Source organism: Lepisosteus platostomus, chromosome 2, assembly GCF_059453375.1.
Source record: "Lepisosteus platostomus isolate fLepPlt1 chromosome 2, fLepPlt1.hap1, whole genome shotgun sequence".
NCBI lineage: Eukaryota > Metazoa > Chordata > Actinopteri > Semionotiformes > Lepisosteidae > Lepisosteus > Lepisosteus platostomus.
This window is the reverse complement of record NC_142612.1, coordinates 34,883,974-34,905,246: the sequence shown is the minus strand read 5'-3', so window position 1 is coordinate 34,905,246 and position 21,273 is coordinate 34,883,974. Positions and strand designations below refer to the sequence as shown.

The 21,273-nt window shown below is 38.0% G+C and overlaps 1 protein-coding gene across 2 annotated transcripts in view; it reads right to left on the bottom strand.

The window, feature by feature from the left end:
• Window positions 1-21,273, bottom strand: part of pdxka (pyridoxal (pyridoxine, vitamin B6) kinase a) — a 134,722-nt gene that overhangs the window by 21,866 nt on the left and 91,583 nt on the right. For both annotated transcript variants that reach the window (XM_088607346.1, XM_088607338.1), the window contains exons 8-9: window positions 2,546-2,591; window positions 1,421-1,532 (exon numbers count right to left, since the gene is read on the bottom strand). In XM_088607346.1, coding sequence (XP_088463472.1) covers window positions 1,421-1,532; window positions 2,546-2,591 — 158 coding nt within the window. The remainder of the gene's footprint in view (window positions 1-1,420; window positions 1,533-2,545; window positions 2,592-21,273) is intronic.

Here is a 21,273-nt window from a genome sequence, read left to right as displayed (position 1 = left end):
TATGCTGTACTAATTAAATTAAATTAAACATAGAGCATTTTGCTTAGAAAAAGAAAAGCTGTGGAGGCGTAAGAAATGCTTGTGGCACTCCATGTTTTGAGCAGGAAGAAAAAGATCTGGAGTCTGGCAGAACTGTAGGATGAGCAAACCAGGAAAGGCTATTGTGAAACATTACAGAAGATAAAAAGAACATGGCTACATTATGAGTTGAAAAATACAAGTTCCATGAGTTGCAGTACCCAAACATTTTTCTACTGAAAAGACGTCCACTTTTAATATTGTAGCTAGTCAACAAATTAAATACAAAACTAAGTTAACTATTTTACAATTTACATATTAAAAAATTACTATTTGTAATTGTATCTTGGCTAGAGATTAATGTGTAAGAGGTAAGTTTTAAATTGTGAGAGTTGGACGAGCACAGTGTGCACGCTGAATTTCGTAAAGGCATTAAAGTGAAAATGCAAAATGCTTTTCGTGTACAGTACATTTCACAATATGTAATAGCTATCAGAAAAGAACGTTATTTAATTACATAGTAGCTTGTTTATGTGGCTGTGTATTTAGCTAAGAAAATATTATCGTAGTGCCATTATCTTATAGCCCGTGGAGGCATTCCTTCTTATTTTTTCAGAAGAGTATGAGAGTGAAAGGATTGTGACACACCTGAAGCACAGGCCTGTCACTGTGTTAGCATGTTACTAGCACAATGTCATTAGCACTTGTACAACACTCTTACACTATGGTAGTCTTTTAACAAAAATATGATGGCATCAAAAGGGCTAGCTATTAATAATATTATACCAGTGAGTTAAAGATGTATTACTTGTACTAATCCATACCCAATCAGCGTTAGTTCAACAATCCTGTAGTTGCCCACATCTCTCCTCCAACAATACATTGATACTTTAAGAAAAGCTAATTTCAATTTCTTGCATTCCCCAAGAGAGCCATTGCAGTCACTCTGCAGTCCCCTCAGAGAAGTCAGACTGGCCATTTATATATGTTTTGAAAACTGTTGTTTTAGTCTTATAAAAGCCACAATATGACAAAGTAAAAATAGTACTTATTCAGCTTTCAAAGTATAAGAGTATAAAACTGTTTTTCTAAAAGAGTGACATGAGTTGGTTACAACAGATTGGCATGGTAAAAACCAAGAAACAGCAGGTGGACATGAAAACACTGTAATGCTTGTCATATAACAACATTTGTATTTAATTCTGTGGTGCTGGAGGCTGGTTTACTCAGAAAGCCCTCGCTACACTGTAAGTGCTAATTCTGAAGTGACTTGACTGCTCCCATCATAAAAACCAAATAATTATAATATTTAAATAATTAAATATTTTTTACAAATAAAGAAAGAAAAAAGCTAGTATGGGACCCTTGGAACAATCTTGCTAGGTGTGATTAAGGATCTCACCTTTCTTTTGGCTTCCCAGAGCAATCAGGTAGTTTACTCCTAAAGAGGAAGGCAGGTCTGAACTGGTGATGACCACAGTGTCCGGTCCCATGGCATGAAGCAGGTCCATTACCTAGAGGGATAAGAGAGGTCAGTAGTCTGCCTATCCATGCTAGTGCAGGTTTCACCCTCTCATTGAAAGAAGTGTCAGGAAACTGCCCAGAGTAGTTTGAATTAGTGTGTCTCACCCAAGACCTCACCATTTATCATTCTATCTCCCTTTGAATAAGACATCCTCTGTCGCTTTCAGTGCCCTTTTACACTAAGAATGAGGTGTTAGAATCAGTGCAACTGATATCTTGATCACATGTAAAATGTATTTCTGATATTTATTTTGTTTCTGGAGTGATTTCCCACTGCCATCAGTAGTCTTAGCTGATTTCATCACTCCAGATACTTCCGCCGCATCACATACAAACAAGACATAGCATGAAGCAAAACTGCATCATACTTCCTTTATATTATTTTTACACATTTGAAAGTGGCAGTTATATTTTTTTCTGTGAAAGGGCAACAGGGTCTAGCAGATACAGTGACTATCAAAAGTATTCACCTCCTTGGACCTTTACACATTTTACTGTGAAATGTGAGTGTATTTATATGGAATTTTTGCCATTGATCGACACAAAACACTCTATATTGGTAGTGAAAACAAAATTCTACAGATCTTCCTTAATTAATAATAAATATAAAACAGAAAAATAAGTTATTGCATAACTTTTCACCCCCTTTACTATGCCACACCTAAATAGGCTCTGGTGCAACCAAACATCTTTAGAAGTTAGAAGATTCTATGGACTGATGAGACCAGAATTGATCCTTTTGGTCTCAATGGTAGTTGTTATGTTTGGTAAAACTTGAGAAAGAACACCATCCCTATTGTGAAGCATGGTGGTGGCAGTATCAATGGGGAAGCTTCGCTGCATCAGAGCCTGGAAGACTTGTGAAGATAGAAGGAAAAATAGATGCAGCAAAGTACAGAGAAATCCTGGAGGAAAACTTGCTGCGGTCTGCAACAGACATGGGATGTGGGAGAAGATTCATCGTTCACTGCATGTGAAAATCAGAGACAGAGTATAAACCAACCTCCACTGCTTCCTTTTCTGTGCTGATCTTCTTCCCTGTGAGCAGCCTGGAACACAAATGCAGACAAGCTGAACATGTCTAAAACACAATACATTTGTCATTCACAAACAAACATCTGGACTGTCACACTTCTCTTCTGAGCATGTAGGACAAATACCTGTCACTCACAAACTACAGTGCCAAGAAAAGGTTTGTCTTTATAAAATAAATATGGAAATTAAGTAGATAAACAAGGACATTTTATACTTTTACCACGACAGCCTTCTTGAATCAAAAAAAATATATCCAAAAGGGTTTGTAGTAACCAATTCCAGATCTCTCAAATTTTGTATGAACTAAACACACATTGAGTAATAAAGATACAGGGAATTGAAAAAGCTGTGAAAAAAACAGAGTAATCCCAAGAACTGCAGGCCACTCATGACTTGCCAGAGATGACTGTTAGACTGAACTATCAAAAAATATCCCAACTATCAAAGCATGGTAGTGGAAGTGTGATGTTTTGGGACTGCTTTGTTGAGCATGTAAAAAAACTGTATATCTGTAACTCACAAATGAAGCAAGGTGTATCCTAATTAAGCAGTCTAAACTTTTTAGATGGATAACAGGCACATACAGTAAGCAGCATTTGGGGGATCTAGAGTATTTAAAGTTAATAACCTAGAAAACATTATGAAGAGAATGACAGGAAGGTCTTCACTCAGGAAATCAATTGTCACTGATAATAAACTTGAGTTTTCAAGTGAATGGAATATTTTTTACCTGGTTTGATAAAGCAGACAACACTGACAAATGTTTAAATATCTTAAATCAATTTAACGTAACAGTTCAAATGGGGTTGTAATTATTGTAAATTAAGATATGAATAGTTAAAATTGTAAAAGTGTTGTATACTTTCATAATGAAACTATAATGGTCCTGATAAATTAAATGCATTTTATTTTCAAATTTGTTGCTAAACAATTAGCTCCAGTGTGGCACCATTTTTTTCAAGACCCTGCTATCATTCAAACTAATGACCACCTAATTTCTGCAACTTTCAATTCCACAGATCCCTTAACCACTCATAGACACCATCCAGAACAAGCTGGTGCATAACCTGCAGTATCACACACAAAGCCCCTCTGTCCATTTCAAAATAACCCAGAAAACGTCATGTATATCTCACAATCTTATTACATCTCATGCAGAAAATACTCTTCAATTCACATCCGTGAGAGAAGACAGTTTCAAGGAAACCTCAGAGTAGTGAGGATCTAAATGTCTTTAAACCAATAGTTTCCCATTTCCCCACTCTCAACTATGATTTCACTGACCTTTCTGTCTGTGCCCTTTTTTATGGAATTCCAGAGATATTATTCTAAAAAGACATCAGAAGCCAAGAGTATTCTTAGACAAACTAGGATCTTCTCTAAGTGTTAGACTAATTTCAGCTTTTCACACAAAACTCTTTTTCTCATCTGCTCTGTGACCATTCTAACCTGCTCTTTTAAGTGTTTTTTGTTATCCTGTGCTTTATATTCTTGCTAGTTACCATTTTCTTCCTCAAACCCAAAGAAGGCTTTACATCAAAATATTGTCTTTTCTTTTCTTCTAATTTGTAATATGGAATTCATCTTTACTTGTTCCTATGTCTAAAAAATATCTTAAATCTATCCTGCCCTGTCATTTAGAATCCGGTCTTTTGGGAATGTTTATTTTACTGTATATCTCTCTTCTAGAATATTACTTTAAGACTATGTGAGAAAATCACACTTGATAGTTGAGCAAGGCCTCTAAATAATTAAGATTTTTTATATTATTTACATTTACATTTTATATTATATAATTATTTAGTTTACCATATAAAGACATACATGAAGAGCTCCCAAATGGCTTAACCAGTACAAGACACTGCTTCATCTCAAATCTAGAGACCCCAAATTCAAGCCTGGGTCACGTGACTAGGACCAGGTTTTCCCCCAAGAACAGATGGAAAAAGATCCTGCAGAAATAGCCCCTAATTCTTCCTGGGCACATGCAGGCTCAAGGTGACATCACTGAAGGATGTGTTTCTCCTCCAATCAGCACTGAACCTCCCATACACCTCTGCACAGCTTGTAGCACAATGTAGTCTTGTAGTCTGATGTATGAGTGGGTCAGATGGGCATGTCTGACCCACCACATAGGTTGTACAGGAGTCATTGTTTTGAGAAAAGACATAAAGACACAATTTGTGACTCTAAATTAGATCGGTTCAACTAAAAAAAAGGAAACAAAAAAGCTTCAGCGTGGGAAAATGTACAGTGTTCCTGTTCCCTTCTTTGATGAATGCAGATCTCCACTTCATTCTAAAAAAAACAAGGGTTTCATTAAATGTAAAAATTGTTTTTAACATTTACACTACCCTTTTCTGCTTCTTTAAATTGTGTTACATATTTATATGTGTATACATATTTTGTATGCCCTAACATGTTTGAACTTTTTTCAGCATGTTTTTTTCCGTTTTAGTGTATTTGAGCTATGTACACTTTCCTATAGATGAAATTACCATTCTGTAATTCTGTTAATTTACCATTCTGTAAAATTCTGTATGGAGCCTGCCATAAATGACTGTATAACAAAGAAGCAAAAAATATGCTGATTTTAAGTTACAAAAATAAGTAGACTGTAACATTTGTAATTCAGTGTTCCACCACAAGATGGATTTTAATTCAGGATTTCACATTGAATTGTTTAACTACTATATATGTAAATGAATGACATTTTAGAAAGCTGTTTCTGTGTTCTGAGCATCCGAGTGTGAAAAAACAGCAGCAACAAAGTTCCCTTGTTATTAATCAGTGTATACTGTACTGAAGATCTGTAAAATTCTATGTGTTTAGTGTGAAGTACAGTGAAAAACATTCTTTTAATTTATAAATATGGAAAATGTTGCTACATAAATTGTTGCTACTGGTCTAAATACAAAGTGTTAACATTTGTAACAAACCTAACAAAGTATATTATACGGTCAACATCACACCACCTGGCAAGTATGGTGATGGAATCATTATGTAAATTGGCTGCTTCTCATCAGCAGGTACAGGGAAGCTTGTCAAGACTGAGGGTAAAATAAATGAAGCAAGGCATAGTAAAAATCTCAAAGGATTTCACTGACCCAAAACACAAGGGCAAATCTAACCTAGAGTAGCTTAACAAGAACAGGGTTAATGTCCTTAAGCAGCTTAGTCAAACTCCTGACTGACTTGAATTTGTGGCAAGGCTTGAAAATTGCAGTCCATCAACAATCCTTTACCAACTTGACAGAGCTTGATCATGTCTACAAAGAAGGGGCAAAAAAAATCTCCATCGTGATTTGTAATGTTGGTAGAGACTTAACCACATATGCTCAAAGTTATTGCAACCAAAGCTTTCAACTAGTATTAAATTTTTGCTGACAATTAACATCTTTCATTCATAAAAGTATTCAGTTTAAAAATTCAAATGTTGATTAAAATTTCACTTAAAAAATGGGGATACATCACTGTAATTCAACAAAATGGTACATTTTCGCACAGGGGCAAGTTTTGTCTAACTTGCACCTATTTATATTTTCAGGTGGGTAGCTGTGTCAGCATGCAAGGCTGCAAAGGAACAAGTAATAGGTTTATTCCATGCTAAATAACAGAAGAAAGAAAACACAACGTTTCGGCCATGGAGCCTTCTTCAGGTGTGTGATTGTATTTATACAATAAATGTGTGCATTTATATTTTAATGAGTACTGGCTGTGGAATTGAGCTGCTACTTGCTCTGAATATACTGTAGCTCTACTGAAAAATCTCATTAGGGTTCTGGTTTGCCATTCATTCTTCATTTAGATATATGTCTAAAAATACAGATGCAGCTACTCAGAATGCTTGTTAATCCTCATTACCGCGTTAGCAATACCCCAGCGTAACACAGTGTGTGGTTCGCTGGCCAAGTATAATCGATAGGTGGCACTTTTGGTGTGTTAGGTGTTAGTGCAACAATTGCTTCTTTTAATCTATGTCCCTACTGTTTATCATCTTTAATTCCACTTAATATGGAATATTAATCTAGAATTATGTAACTAAAGGGAAAGTATAACATCTCTAAACATCATAAATTATATTTATTAATGAAAATAACTATACATACTGTATATAGCTGGTAGAGGTCATTTACTGTAGTTATTTTGGAAAAATTTGGATGTGCTCATCCTAACTATATAAAGTTTATACACTTTACACTTTTTTCTATGAATATTTGTCATTATTGTAGTACTTTTAAAAAATAATTTAAGAGGGAATATTTATTTGAAAACATGTAACTAAAGGACATTTTGGTAGCTAAGAAAATAATATGGAAAATAATATGGCGATTGCCATTTAAATCAGAACACGATTTAAATCAATATAAATGTTTATATTGTAACGCATACTGTCCAGCCTCCATTTCTCTATAAAAATTTATTCTATTGCACACACACAATAGAAGCAGGAAGCAGAAGCAGGGACCGTTGTCAGAAGGGAAGAAGGTGACTATTCATTGTTATCAAAAATGACTTAGAATCGATCATGTTGTGATATTTTGAAATATAAAAGTCAATTGATTGTCCATAATATCGCTATTCTATTTTTTCGAAGAACTGTTTGTTAAAAGAAAAGTCCAGCACCAGCTGGATTTGAACACACAACCTGTGAGTTGTTAGTCAGGCACGTAGACCAGTAGGCTACAGGGGAAGTCGCATGAAGAGGGAGGCGAAACAGCCCTACACAGCCCTGTCGCAGTACACAAATATAATCATATCGTTATTAAATTCTTTAGATACGCGATTCCATATTATATTACCAGAAAAGCTTAAAACTACCACTTTTTCACACGCTATTTCACATGCTAGTTAAATACTTCAATGCTTAAAATCGTTAGGGAGAAATGGAATACCGGTGTGTATTTTTCCTTTAAAGTACCGATTCCTGGAATCTGACTGGCTGACACCCTTCTGAAGTGGTTCCATAAAATCTGGTATAAGGAAAAGAAAGCGTTGATACATACAAGTATCTTTTAATACAGTCTTTGCTGTGATCTTGAGGATCCTTGTGATATTTTGAGCTCTAGTTGAATGATAAGTGTCGCATTTTAAATCATTTTCGTAGTTAGAAATTATGAAACGCCCTGTTAAAAGCAAGGAAGTTTTTATGCCCGTTGAAGTAAAACAAAATGCCTGACAAAGTATGGCTTGGACAGATTCCAAGTGCTTGTACAAATGTGCTAAAGAAATTATACTTTGAGTATACAGCTTGTCCAAAGTCATCCATTATTAGTAATATCTTCGGTAAAGGCTTTGATGCATAAATATTTCTGATAAAGGTAGGTTGTGTACTTTTGTCCAACTGAGCAATCTTGCTTTCATAAAATATACCAACATTTTAATGACAGATGATTAACATGCTGTAATACACAGTTCAAAATTAAAAGCTCAAATGCTGTAAATGAGAGGTTAAGCTCCCCCTGGCGGTTTTACAAGGTGACACCGGATAGTTTCCGGCAGAGCGTCAAATGACGCGCGATTAACCACGTGACACTGCGTGACACCGCGTGACACCGCGTGATACCGCGACACGCCCACCGGGGTATGCCGCGAAATACCCCACCCATTTTGAATGGCTGCATCTGTACATATATCATATAGTGGTAGCTAAGAATAAAAAATGAGACACACAACATTATTCAACCTTCATCACAAGCACTGCCTGTATCAACATCTTTAACTCTGTCTATTGTTGCATTTATTCTGTGAAGGTGTTGACATGCTCCTTTAACTACATCTTGTGTAATGAAAAATCAAACACAAATTAGAGTGATGCACTGGTGGCTCAGTGATAAAATCCGGACAGGATCTGAGTTCGATTCCAGCCAAAACCTCTTTAACAAACTTTCCCTTGGGCATAACAAAGACTTTCTTCACCAATAAAATAATATGCAAATTATATCCAAATTTCTGATAATTTGATATATCACAGTATGTCAAAAACTAAATTAATACTAATACAAAAGTAATAATATGAATGGATCTCCAGACCAGCAATCTCCAAGATGCTCGGTAAGAGCAAGGGAAATTAAAGATGCCCTTAAACAGAAATCACAAACCAGATTTTTATATGTATACAGTATTTAGTTTTAAATACAGATTTAATGCCAATACATCATTTTTAAATTGTAAAATTTTAATTTAAGTTTTTTATACATTTTTTGCTGCCCATTTTTCTTCTTAGCAGTTGATATAATTACATCCATGCTTGAAAGTTTGTGAATGCATTGCATAATTTGATATTTTTAATTTTGTTTACCACAAAATGCATATTTAAACAGAATTTGTCACTTCTTAATTGAAATAAAGTATAATTATTCACCAATTTGAGCGTTTTGAAAGAAAATGTACATGCAGCAAAATAATACACACATTATACAGAATTTGTGCAGGTGCAAAAATAAATGCAAAGCATCAAGGTAAAGCAGGATCAGCAGGATCTGGTGGGTCAATGACAGAGTGTTAACCAATTAACCGTGATAACCAATGAAACTGAAGATCTGAAATGATGTGTTAGGGAGGAGCAAACATAAATAATTGCAAGAAAGCAGGTCAATTACTCTTCCTACGAGTCTAGAATCATGCCTCAAGGTATGGAAACATCAGCAGAACTGAGGATAAAAGTAGTGGATGCTCATCAATCTGGTCCAACTTGACATAACTGAGGGAATCATGAGCTGAGAAATATAAAAAAATTTTTGAATCTTGAATCAAAGAATGGAAGAAGAGGTTCCATGTCCTGGAATGGCCAAGTCAAAGCCCTGACCTGAATCCTATTGAAATTTAATTTAATTCAATTTATTTTTATATTGTGCCTTTCACAACAAGGTTGCCCCAAGGCAGTTAACAATGTAACCATGCATTTTGTCAATACAGAACAGAAGACCAGAAGACAACAGAGGAGAGGAACCAAAAACACCTTAATAAGGGTCCAAGGTCAACTGGTTGCCCAACCCCTTTGGGCAAGCTAACATTATATAATTAAAAAAAATAAATAATAAATTAAATAAATTAATGAGGGTATTAATTCATCTATCCATCGTGTCTTCTGTGTGTTAGTACATGCAGATCTCTGTAGACCAGTAAATTCCTCCTAAATGATAGCTATATCCACGATGTCCCTCAATGGCACTGATGCAGCATCCAACTCAGATGGTGCCCAGCCCGGGTGCCATCCGGACATGTGGGGAGGAGAACAGGATAGTTTGGTCAGAACAGATGTATCTACCTGGTGGGCCAACACGGCATGGACAACATGGACATACAATGGCATGTACAGAAGCACCAGCAGCCTATAATGTAAGATGTGAGTAGGTTAACCTGAAGTAATAGGTCTTCAGTCTGGATTTTAATACTGAGATTGACCCAGCATCCCGAATATAGGGTGGGAGACTGTTCCATAAGCTAGGGGCCCTGTAACTAAAGGCTTTACTGCCAACTGTTATTTTATTAATGCCTGAAATATGAAGAAGACCTGCATTCTGTGATCTAAGAAGGTGACTTGGATGGTAAACATTAATATGTTCCCTTAGACAGACAGATGCCTGACCTCTAAGAGCCTTGTAAGTCCGCCCTGTACCTGACAGGAAGCCAATGAAGAGAGATAAGTATGGGGGTTCTATGGTTGTACTTCCTGCTCCTAGTAACAATTCTTGCTGCTGCATTCTGAATTCGCTGTAAGGTGTTGAAAGAGTGGTGGGTGCTCCCTGATAGTAGGGTATTGCAGTAGTCTAACCTGCTGTATACAAGAGCATTTATTAATTTCTCTGTGTCTTGAGTGGAGAGAAACTGCCTTAGCTTTGCAATATTTCTTAACAGTAGGAAGCATGTTTTCGATACACTTTTAACATGAGAGTTAAATGAGAGCCTTGTGTCTAATATGACGCCTAGGTTACGTGCTGAGTCTTTGAGGCAAATTTTGAAATCCTCTGAGTTAAGTGCTGACGTTATAGTAGTCCTATCAGTATTGTTGCCTCCAAACAACAGAATCTCAATTTTATCAGAGTTGAGTAACAAAAGGTTTTCACACATCCAAGTCTTTACTTCATTAATGCCGTTAACCAAAGTGATGATAGAAGAGTTGTCGTTTGGTGTAAACACAATGTATATTTGAGTATCATCAGTATATGAATGAAAGTTTATATTATGTTTTTGTATTATCCTACCTAGCGGCAGCATGTAGAGAGAGAACAATATTGGTCCCAGCACTGATCCCTGTGGTACCCCAAACTGAACTGGTGACATTAGCCACCGTTACCTTAAATTGATCAGGTCCAATGCCTGATGCAAGGGACATGTTCATCATACTAATTATAGGTCCTGCCAGAACTTCAAGGGAATCTTTGACTAGCTGAGTGGGGAAGGGATCTTGTTTGACTTTTAATTTCTTGAGTTCTTGTTCATTAACTAATTGAAAAACACTAAAGAGGTGCTCATAATGTTTTTGTACGAGAATTCTTTGCGGCTTATTTGATTATGTTTGAAGTCTGATGTGTGAATTTTGTTGTTAAAGAAGTTCATGAAATCATCACTACTAAAGTAAGATGGTGCTATAGAAATGGAATTTGTTAGATTAACTATTGTCTTAAATAGGTAGCAAGAGTTTTTTTTATTGCTTTCTATAAGTTCAGAGTAGTAAGCCAAACGAGCTCTATATAGGGCTTTTTTATATTGCTGTAGGCTATCAGTCCATGCCAACTTGAATATTTGCAAACAAGTAGACCTCCATCTACGCTCTAGTTTGCGGCACTCCTGTTTAAGGGATCGTGTTTGATCATTAAACCAAGGAGAGTGTCTAGAGGTTTTGACTACCCTTAACGGGGTAATTTCGTCAAAGGTCTGTCTGACCACTGTATTATAGTTATGTGTGATTTCGTGAACATTATTACTGGAGATGAAGCTAGCATTGTTCATCGTGTTCATGAAATTTAATTAACTACCCCATTGATGTGTCTTGTTGTAATAGTCTTCTCCTTGGCGGCTATCAAGGGCAGTCAAATCTTAAAAGTAATTAAAGAGTGGTCAGAAAAAGAGTTATTGATGGGATGGACTAGTACATGATGAATATCAGCTCTATGAGTGATAATTAAGTCTAGTGTATGACTGAATATGTGTGTTGGTCCTGTTATATGCTGACTACAACTTACAGAGTCAAGGAGAGACAATAAATGTTTACTGAAGGTGTCTGTCTGTATGTCCATGGTGTTGAGACCCAGTGCACTGTTTCATGACTAGTTTCTCTGGAATGATGGTGTTAAAAACTGAGCTGAAGTCGATAAATAGTAGTCTTGCGTATGTCTTCTTTTTATCCATATGGGATAGGGCAGTGTGTATTTATTTATCCTTTATTTAGGATATTCATTCTATATATTCATTAAGAGTTCAGGTTCATATAACTTCTCTATAACATCTAGAATAATGACCACCTTGAAGGGTTAGCAAACTTTCAAGCATTTTTTAAAATATGTGAGAACAACAAAGTTGCACTTGTGGTGCACAGCACCTATTTCATGTAAACATCCAATGTAGCACTGGAGGGAGTGTTTCATGGTAGTGCATTGTCTATTTGCAGTTGAGGGTAGGGAAACTGGGTGTGGACTTTCAATACACATTCCCAATAGTCACTGATGCAGTTTTAGCTTAGGAATTCCAATTCCCATACAACATACAGAGTGACTTCCCAGCAGTACTTATGACTCCTAGTTACTAATGTACCTTACCGTAAGGCACATTACAGTTTGGAACAAATTAATTCAAATTACTACTCAAAAATATTGTTTTAATTTGGTCTTTTAAATATGAAGATTTTAAAATCACTATGTGTAATGTATTTTTAAATTAAAATCTTAAATAAATAAAATAATTTTCTAATTATAGAATCTAATTAATATGTATACTATACTGACATTTTTACAAATTCTATACATCACCGTAAGTTAAATATTCACTTTACATTCACCGTCGGTACTAGTGATGTATCAGATATTAAATTGAGGAAGGGTGACATCCCCAAGCCCCACACCCCAGACAGACTGAGAAAGGCTTAACTATCCAATCATTGCAATTTGAGCATGTTGCATATATTAATATGTTAATAGGTAACATTTGCAACATAATGTGAGGCTATGAACTGGAGCAACCACAAGTCCTGCTCCTGTATTGATGCTATTGGTTTTATAATAAATCAACTTCCAATAAGATTAACAACTACAGAATACAGAACAGCTTCTTTTTCTATTTAATCAAAATTAGACAAATAGAATGTCATATCATTCAGGATCTTGGAGTTTATTAAGCGAGCACATGGGTCTCAAACATTTCGCATAACAGACCTTAAATTAATGGCAGATATGACAGTTGATGTTGGAGATGTTGAATTTTTATCATTTCTTTGAGAGGAGCGTCAAACAGAAGCAGTAAACACATTCTTATGTGTTAACATAACTGCATCTGCTAACACAGCCTCTTGTGAGAGCAAGGTAACTTCCTGCTCATTCAAATAAGTTACAATACGGTCAGGCAGACCAGTTTTTAAAATCTTCACAGCAAAATTAGTTGTTTACATTTGTCAAAATCAGCTACTTTGCAAGGAATACATAACTTCTCAAAATGAAACACTTTCTCTCTTGGAAACTCAATAGACTACAGATTTTTGTTAGAATTTCGAAACCTCTGACGGTATGCCTCAGGGACTAATTCATAGTCTAGTCCAAACAAAACACACTTTGGTATAAAATACAGTAGGGTTAATAACTTCTGTTTTAAAAGATTTCAGGCTTTTTAAAAAAATTGCATCTGATGTAAGTTTGAATACAATGGAGAATATGATTTCAGTTCTACTGTTTATCACCTAATATTGTGATTGTTAAACACATGAGATATGGTTGGGTATGCATTGTTACTTACAGGTTCTGTCTTAGCATTTTCACATTCTACAGCATATTGTTTGTGTGATTAAAGGTGGTCCAACTCCTCACCATTATTATTATAAGATGGTATGGTCTTTCTAAAATTGAATCTCCACCCGTCAGTCAGAAAGATGATCTTAATGCATACAGATGCACATACCATGAAAATGACTGATATTAGGAGATTAGCGCAGAAAGCCTGGGACTATGATGTCCAAAGTCGCTCCGAGCAAAGAGCTGTTAAAGCGACTGTGTTCGCCGTCAGAGCCAGCAGGGTTAATTCCCTCCTGCCCAAAGGAGTGGAAGCTCCTGAGCCAGCTATGCCCTGGCCCAAAGCAGGCATAAAGGACTGCACCCAGCGTCCTAAACGCCGTGAGAACACCGGGGGAGGGAAAGTCTAGAGAAAGCCAGCAAAAAGGCTAAGCAAAAAGATGCAATAGCTGCTTGCCTGGCCAGGCTTGAACAGGCTTTATTTGGACAGGGACAAACGCTCCCCAAGGCTGCCGGAAATGTGAATGAGCTAGAACTCTCCACCTCAGGAGAGCGGGCTACGCCCCTCTCCACTGGAGGAGGCGGAGACCCACCCCTCCCACTCCCTCAGTCTATCTGATTGAGCGGAAGGGTTCCTGCCTGGATGAGGTCAGCCACTCCCAAGCGAGTGCTGACTCCACCCCTTAAGTCAGAGAGCAGGCAGGCTCCAGACATTTTCTGGATAAGTTAAAACAAAGAGGAAAAGCAAGAAGCTTTTACCTCAAGGTTGCCATGGGAGATGTCTTACACAGTGAGACACTGATTGACACTGAGGTTGAAAAGTGTTTGATGTCATCAGGTTTATATGGTAAGCTCAAACGGGTAGAAAAAGAAAAGGGCATGCGACTCAGTGGAACCTTTGGTGGATCACCAGAAAGGGAAATTGTGGGATCAGGTCAAGGCCCCTAAGCCTTTTGTACAGAAGGAAAGGGGGGCCAAGAGGCATGCTGTGCTCACACAGTGCCCACTGAACACAGAAACCCATGCAGAGATTCATTCTGTTCCCTCTGGACAAGAAATATAAATATTCTCGTTTCCCGGATATACAGGGAAGTCTTGCCCTGGCCGAGGTCCCAACAGCCTCCCTGCCACAGGAGTGGTGCTCCAACCAGCTGCCTGATCCACCAGGTAAAGCACACCCCTTTTACATCCCTAAAGAGGAGCGGATCTCCCCACCTGGTGATGAAAAGGAGCTTTCCCTGTGCACCCTGGCACCCAAGAGGGGTCAGGACCACCACCCCGCAGTGGTGGAAGGGATCCCGATGGCAGGTGAGCAGGTTGGTGATGAAGCCCTCACCCTTAGCTCTGAGAAGTCCTGTATTAGTGAGGATCTGCTTCCGCAGCTGTCACAGGGCCACTGCCAGGTGCCCCTGGCGCAACATTCACAGGTTAGACAGAGAGCCCAGCTGGACGCTGGGACTACTGCGCTGTGGACACGCCTGATCCCAGATGCCAATTCCCTCTGCTGTGACCCAGGGAACCTGCAGTCAGGTAACATTATTTCTCAGAACTACCAGGTAATGAGCGAGATTGACCTGATTGTTCCTGCCTCGAAAGCAGGGTTTCCAACACACCCAGTCCCCATGAAGGGACAGAGAATGAAAGCCGAGCAGGTTTTCTTCCAGCCACCAGCTCAGTTTGTCAGTCTGAGTCCGACCAACAGTGGTTCGCCCAGACTGGAGCTGGATGGTCAAGCCACCCGGCTGCCAGTGCAGAACATGGCAAAGGAGGGTGTCAAAATCCATGACATGGGCCTGATGAATGATAGTGAGTTCAAAGACTGTGAACTAGCTATCCCAGTGCTGGGGCAGCTCCCTGAACCCCTAGCGAGGGAAGGGGGGAGCGAGCAGGTGTCCTACACTCACCCCCAGCGAACGATAACATGCCGATAGAGGGATTCCTCAATCAGGAGGTGTGCAGGGTGGACCTGAACAGTGAGAATGGGGTAACGATCCCAGATCACTCAGGTGCTCCAGAAGACCACTCAGCCGGGGGTCAGCAGGCATGCTCCACCGCTGCAGCGGGGTTCCTAGAGCACAGGCATGAACAGATCGGAAAAGCAGATGGCCCGGAAATGGAGGAGCAGCATCAGCAGCTGCGTCAGATCTCCTCAGATTTCCAAGATGTTGTTGCCCAGGATGCCACATGGCATACTGCGAAAGACACCATGTACATGCTGCGCCAGCTTAGAAAGGCGACAGTCACTCAGAAGGAGATGACTGGGATCAGCCACCCTAAAAGACTTTTGGGAGGACTGATTGCTGCCGCCACTGTTGTGCGTTTGCTATTTTTGGTAGGTTTGTTTGCTACTGGCACTCTCACCCTGACTGCCCCAAGAAGGCAGGTGTCAGAGATGCCAGAGGGTAGCGACAGGCTGTATCAACAGCAGCAAAAGCTGGAAAGCCTAGGGAAAACCTAGGGTAACTTTCTATGCAACAGGGTTAAATCTTATCCCCCACCTAGTGGGCTTGATTGTCAGTTTACGCTTGTGTGCAACAGGCTAGAATGTTGACGCAAGACCTGTTAAGGGAGCTTAGTGCCACTGTAGCCAATCTAGCCATGGCACAATTTCCAACCCACTTGATCCCACTCTTCTCAGTAGAGGAGCGCATGACGTTAACCACCCCATCGCTCGTAGCTCACCCAGAAGGCGATCCAAGATTGAATTTGGTTCCAAATCTTGAGATGGGTATGGCTACCAGAGCTATCCATTGGCTGTGTCTGAATGTTCCACCAATGAAGGGTGTAAAGCTACTATAACGAGCAGAGGGAGGTTAATGAACCCTACGTAGAGTAGGTGGGAAGTAAATGGCTGGTCAGCACACCACATTTAACTGTCACTATGACAGGCATGATACAGCTACCACAATGCAGCTGCCTAATCAAACAGTTTTCCTGCAAGTTCCCGAGGAGGCCATAGTGCAGCTTGGTGACTTAACACTGTACTGTCTAGAACCAGACAATGAGACCAAACTTGAGGTCGTGGATGCCTTCAGGGGCCACACTATTAAATTGGATAGAAATCCAAGAAACAGTAAGCCTTGAAGAGGTACAGGTAGTTAGTTTGGTTTTAATGGAACAGGCCCCCAAACCACCCTGGTAGGTACCAAACACAGTTTTATGGTTCATCAGGGGGGCTGGGAACAGGAACCAGGGTTATTGTTACACTGCTGCTGGGTAGCTGGATCATGACTGACAGGGTACTCTGGATGCTGTACTCTCACATCAAGATGTACTCTGGGTAGCATGAATGAGTCAAAGGTACAGATGCAGCCATTCAAAATGGGTGGGGTATTTCGCGGTATCACGCGGTGTCAAGCAGTATCACGCAGTATCACGCAGTATCACGCAGTATCACGCGGTTAATCGCGCGTCATTTGATGTCATGCCGGAAACTATCTGGCGTCACCTTGTAAAACCGCCAGGGGGAGCTTAACCTCTCATGTACAGCATTTGAGCTTTTAATTTTGAACTGTGTATTACGGCATGTTAATCATCAGTCATTAAAATGTTGGTATATTTTATGAAAGCAAGATTGCTCAGTTGGACAAAAGTACACAACCTACCTTTATCAGAAATATTTATGCATCAAAGCCTTTACCGAAGATATTACTAATAATGGATGACTTTGGACAAGCTGTATACTCAAAGTATAATTTCTTTAGCACATTTGTACAAGCACTTGGAATCTGTCCAAGCCATACTTTATCAGGCATTTTGTTTTACTTCAACGGGCATAAAAACTTCCTTGCTTTTAACAGGGCGTTTCATAATTTCTAACTATGAAAATGATTTAAAATGCGACACTTATCATTCAACTAGAGCTCAAAATATCACAAGGATCCTCAAGAGCACAGCAAAGACTGTATTAAAAGATACTTGTACGCTTTCCACTTCAGAAGGGTGTCAGCCAGTCAGATTCCAGGAATCGGTACTTTAAAGGAAAAATACACACCGGTATTCCATTTCTCCCTAACGATTTTAAGCATCGAAGTATTTAACTAGCATGTGAAATAGCGTGTGAAAAAGTGGTAGTTTTAAGCTTTTCTGCTAATATAATATGGAATCGCGTATCTAAAGAATTTAATAACGATATGATTATATTTGTGTACTGCAACAGGGCTGTGTAGGGCTGTTTCGCCTCCCTCTTCATGCGACTTCCCCTGTAGCCTACTGGTCTACGTGCCTGATTACCAACTCACGGGTTGTGTGTTCAAATCCAGCTGGTGTTGGACTTTTCTTTTAACAAACATTTCTTCGAAAAAATAGAATAGCGATATTATGGACAATCAATTGACTTTTATATTTCAAAATATCACAACATGATCGATTCTAAGTCATTTTTGATAACAATAAATAGTCACCTTCTTCCCTTCTGACAACGGTCCCTGCTTCTGCTTCCTGCTTCTATTGTGTGTGTGTGTGTGCAATAGAGTAAATTTTTATAAAGAAATGGAGGCTGGACAGTATGCGTTACAATATAAACATTTATATTGATTTAAATCGTGTTCTGATTTAAATCGCAAACGCGTGTTTAATTATATGTGTTTTTTAATCATAATCAGGCTAATGCAACATAAATTGATACAGTATCTTTGTCTTCTAAGTATCTAAATAAACTTTCAGCATAGCTTTCTACCCGTTTAGATTTATATTTCTTGGGATTTTGGGATCAAACGTGGAAGGATTAGATTGTAATCGTTTTTATTTTTCAAATACGTGATTGTATTTCTGAATGTTATGTTACACCTACAGTGGTTCACTGCTTTAAATACATCGAATTAAGAAAATTATGTGTAGCACTTTAGATCTTTTTTTCTGAACCAGGGAAAATCTGATCATGTCAACATTCTTTTTTTCATTGACCGTCTTTGTAAAAGTAAAACCACAGCATTTCGCAATCACGCATTTGTTTCCAATCATGCAAAGTACAGTAATTTTTGAGAATCGATTCACCATGCCTTTCACGTGCTCATAAAAGAGATTGATTTAGGAACATAAACATATTACCGTATGAAAACTGTACTGTATACAGTATGTATATGTATATTTAATGTCTTAACTGTGCCCGTTTAAGTATTGAATATTCATATGGAATTTTACCACTGAAGGGAAATCTTAGTAGCTGAGCATAAAAGGAATAGGAGCATACTGCAACGTGTGTGAAGGCCATAAACGATATTAATTTTGGAACATAAACATACAGTATTTGGCTGGTCTCGGTACTTTAAAGAAAACATACACGAAACATGTTTTCATTATGACCAGAATCGGTCTTGAGATATTTTTAACTTGATTTACAGTATTTGAGAGGTATGTCTTAACACCGTTACTACGTAAATACTGCTCACGTATATGTTTCTAGGTTTATATTATGCATTTCATACGGTCAAATTACTTTTGAGCAACTAATAAGAAACGCGAAACGGTATGCCCAGGGCGTTTTAGTTTCGTTTTGTGCAGGGACTCTGCTTTAACAATGTCGCCGTGGATTGATTAGAGATATCAAGTACATACAAGTCATTTTTTAAATGTTGTAGTTCGTCTTGTAAAAATGTTACGAGTACATCATCTATCAACAATTACACAGGTTCTGTTTCCATATTGCGGATTTTGGTTACGTAATATTATTTTCTAAATTTCACGTTGTGAATATATGATTTGGGCAAGCAGAGCCGCAAAGAAGTACATTATGGGTTGTTGTTGTTTTTTTTGCCGTTTTATCTAGAACAAGTGATGCTTAAACCTTTGTCTGATTCTTGTGAAACTATCCACACGACAGTTACAGTACCTAGGAGTTGACTTCAGTGATGTCACTGATGGGATGTTTCTAAAAATCCATCCTCTGTAAAACGTCTTCTCTAGTTGTCCTGCATATGAATACGCTAATGAAGCTGTGTGTTCTGAGCTTGGATCTCTACATTTCTGTATGAACCAGCTTATAGGGCTAAAGACAGCTTGTGTTTAAATTGAGTGTAAGGTCATTTATGCTTCTAAAGTCATGGTCAGCATTTATTATTGTACTGTGCTGTAAACGTGTTCTGTGCCTAGTCACATTATTTTATAGCGTTTTTATAGCGTTATCAAATCTGGTGGCGCTGTGTGTTAGTATCCTGACTCCCATGTCACATGGTCTGTGATTGAATCCCATGGAACTATGACTTTATTTTTTAACAAACATTTCTTTGAAAAAATGAAACGTTTCCCTTGGTCAGAGATTAAATAAAACCTCACTCGCACCAAACAAATTTATATTTCTAAATATCACAACATGATCGAATTTAAGTCTTTTTAATAACAATGAATAGTCACCTAAGCGTTACAAAATAAACATTTATATTGATTTGAATCGCGTTTTGATTTAAATCGTAAACGCGTGTTTAAATATATGTGTTTAAAGGCGATATACTGTATTAAAGTGCTGATTCTTATGGAGTGTGTTCCGCCGGGGATTCAAAAAATTTATTTTTTTTAATCGCGTATCTAAGGAAAATTGCAGTAGAACTTTGTTCATGTACAAACAGTGGCATGTTACATTATAATTTGGGTGTCTCCTCTTGCCAGAAAGCTCTAAATTGCATTTTTACGGTTTTTGACTTTTTCTAAATTGCAACCCATAAATAAAGCTGATAAAGCTTAGACTAACTGTATTCTAAACTGTATTACAACAGCACATTGGACAATGCAACGTAAATTGCAAAAATGCACTTGGAATCTGTCCAAGCCCTCCTACAAAAATTATTTAAACTGCGACACTGATCATTCATCTTTAAATAAACTTTATTTTATATAGCGTTTTAAGCGAATAGGTAATTAGATTGCTCATAAACCTAATCGCTTTTTCTACATAAACACAGCGTGATTGCTCTCTGAAAATGCTTTTCCTTTATATTTAGGCTCAGATTTCAACTATAGATCGTATTATTATAAACTTTCTTGGAAAAATGTATTTTATGTAAACCATGTTTGCTATTAATTCATTTAGGGCTAAAATACGTTCATTGTCTTCCAATCGAGTCGAGTTGACATTGGAAGCTTGCCACTCCCGGACTGTTACACCAACGCATTAGCATGTTAAAGGGATTTCATTGAGGAGCCCAGCTACCAGTTAACACTGTACTTCCTACTTTGAAAATACCTGTGAAACCGGTTTAATTCGTCACAGCCAGCACTCCGGCAGAGAGGGGGTTGTACTCGTAAAGCAGAAGCAGGCGAGATTTCCAGCGAAAGACCACCCCCCCCCCTCAAAAACCCAGTAAGCAGTATTGCTTTATGTTGAAAATTGAGGTGGATTTTGTTTATGATAAAGAGGATAAACTGGGATGGGAGGAGGGTTTAGTTTTGCATAAGGGGCGGGATTATGATAATTGGAGGAATTTGCAAGAGTATAATGGTTTGATATATTTGATTTTGTATTGTGGTCATTATCTATGTTTTTGGTTGGTATTATGTGTATATGGTTGTTTTTGTTTGTTGGCTGTTATTATGGTTATTAAAATACAATCTATAGTTGAAATCTGAGCCTAAATAAAAAGAAAAAGCAAGTGATTAGGTTTATGAGCAATCTAATTACTTATTCGTTTAAAACGCTATATAAAATAAAGTTTATTATTCATTTGCTGGACAGAGCGGTGAACATTATTATGCATAAGACAAAGATAACGATCCTGATCAGTTTAGAAATCTGTGTACGCTGTAAGGTTTTTACTTCTTAAAC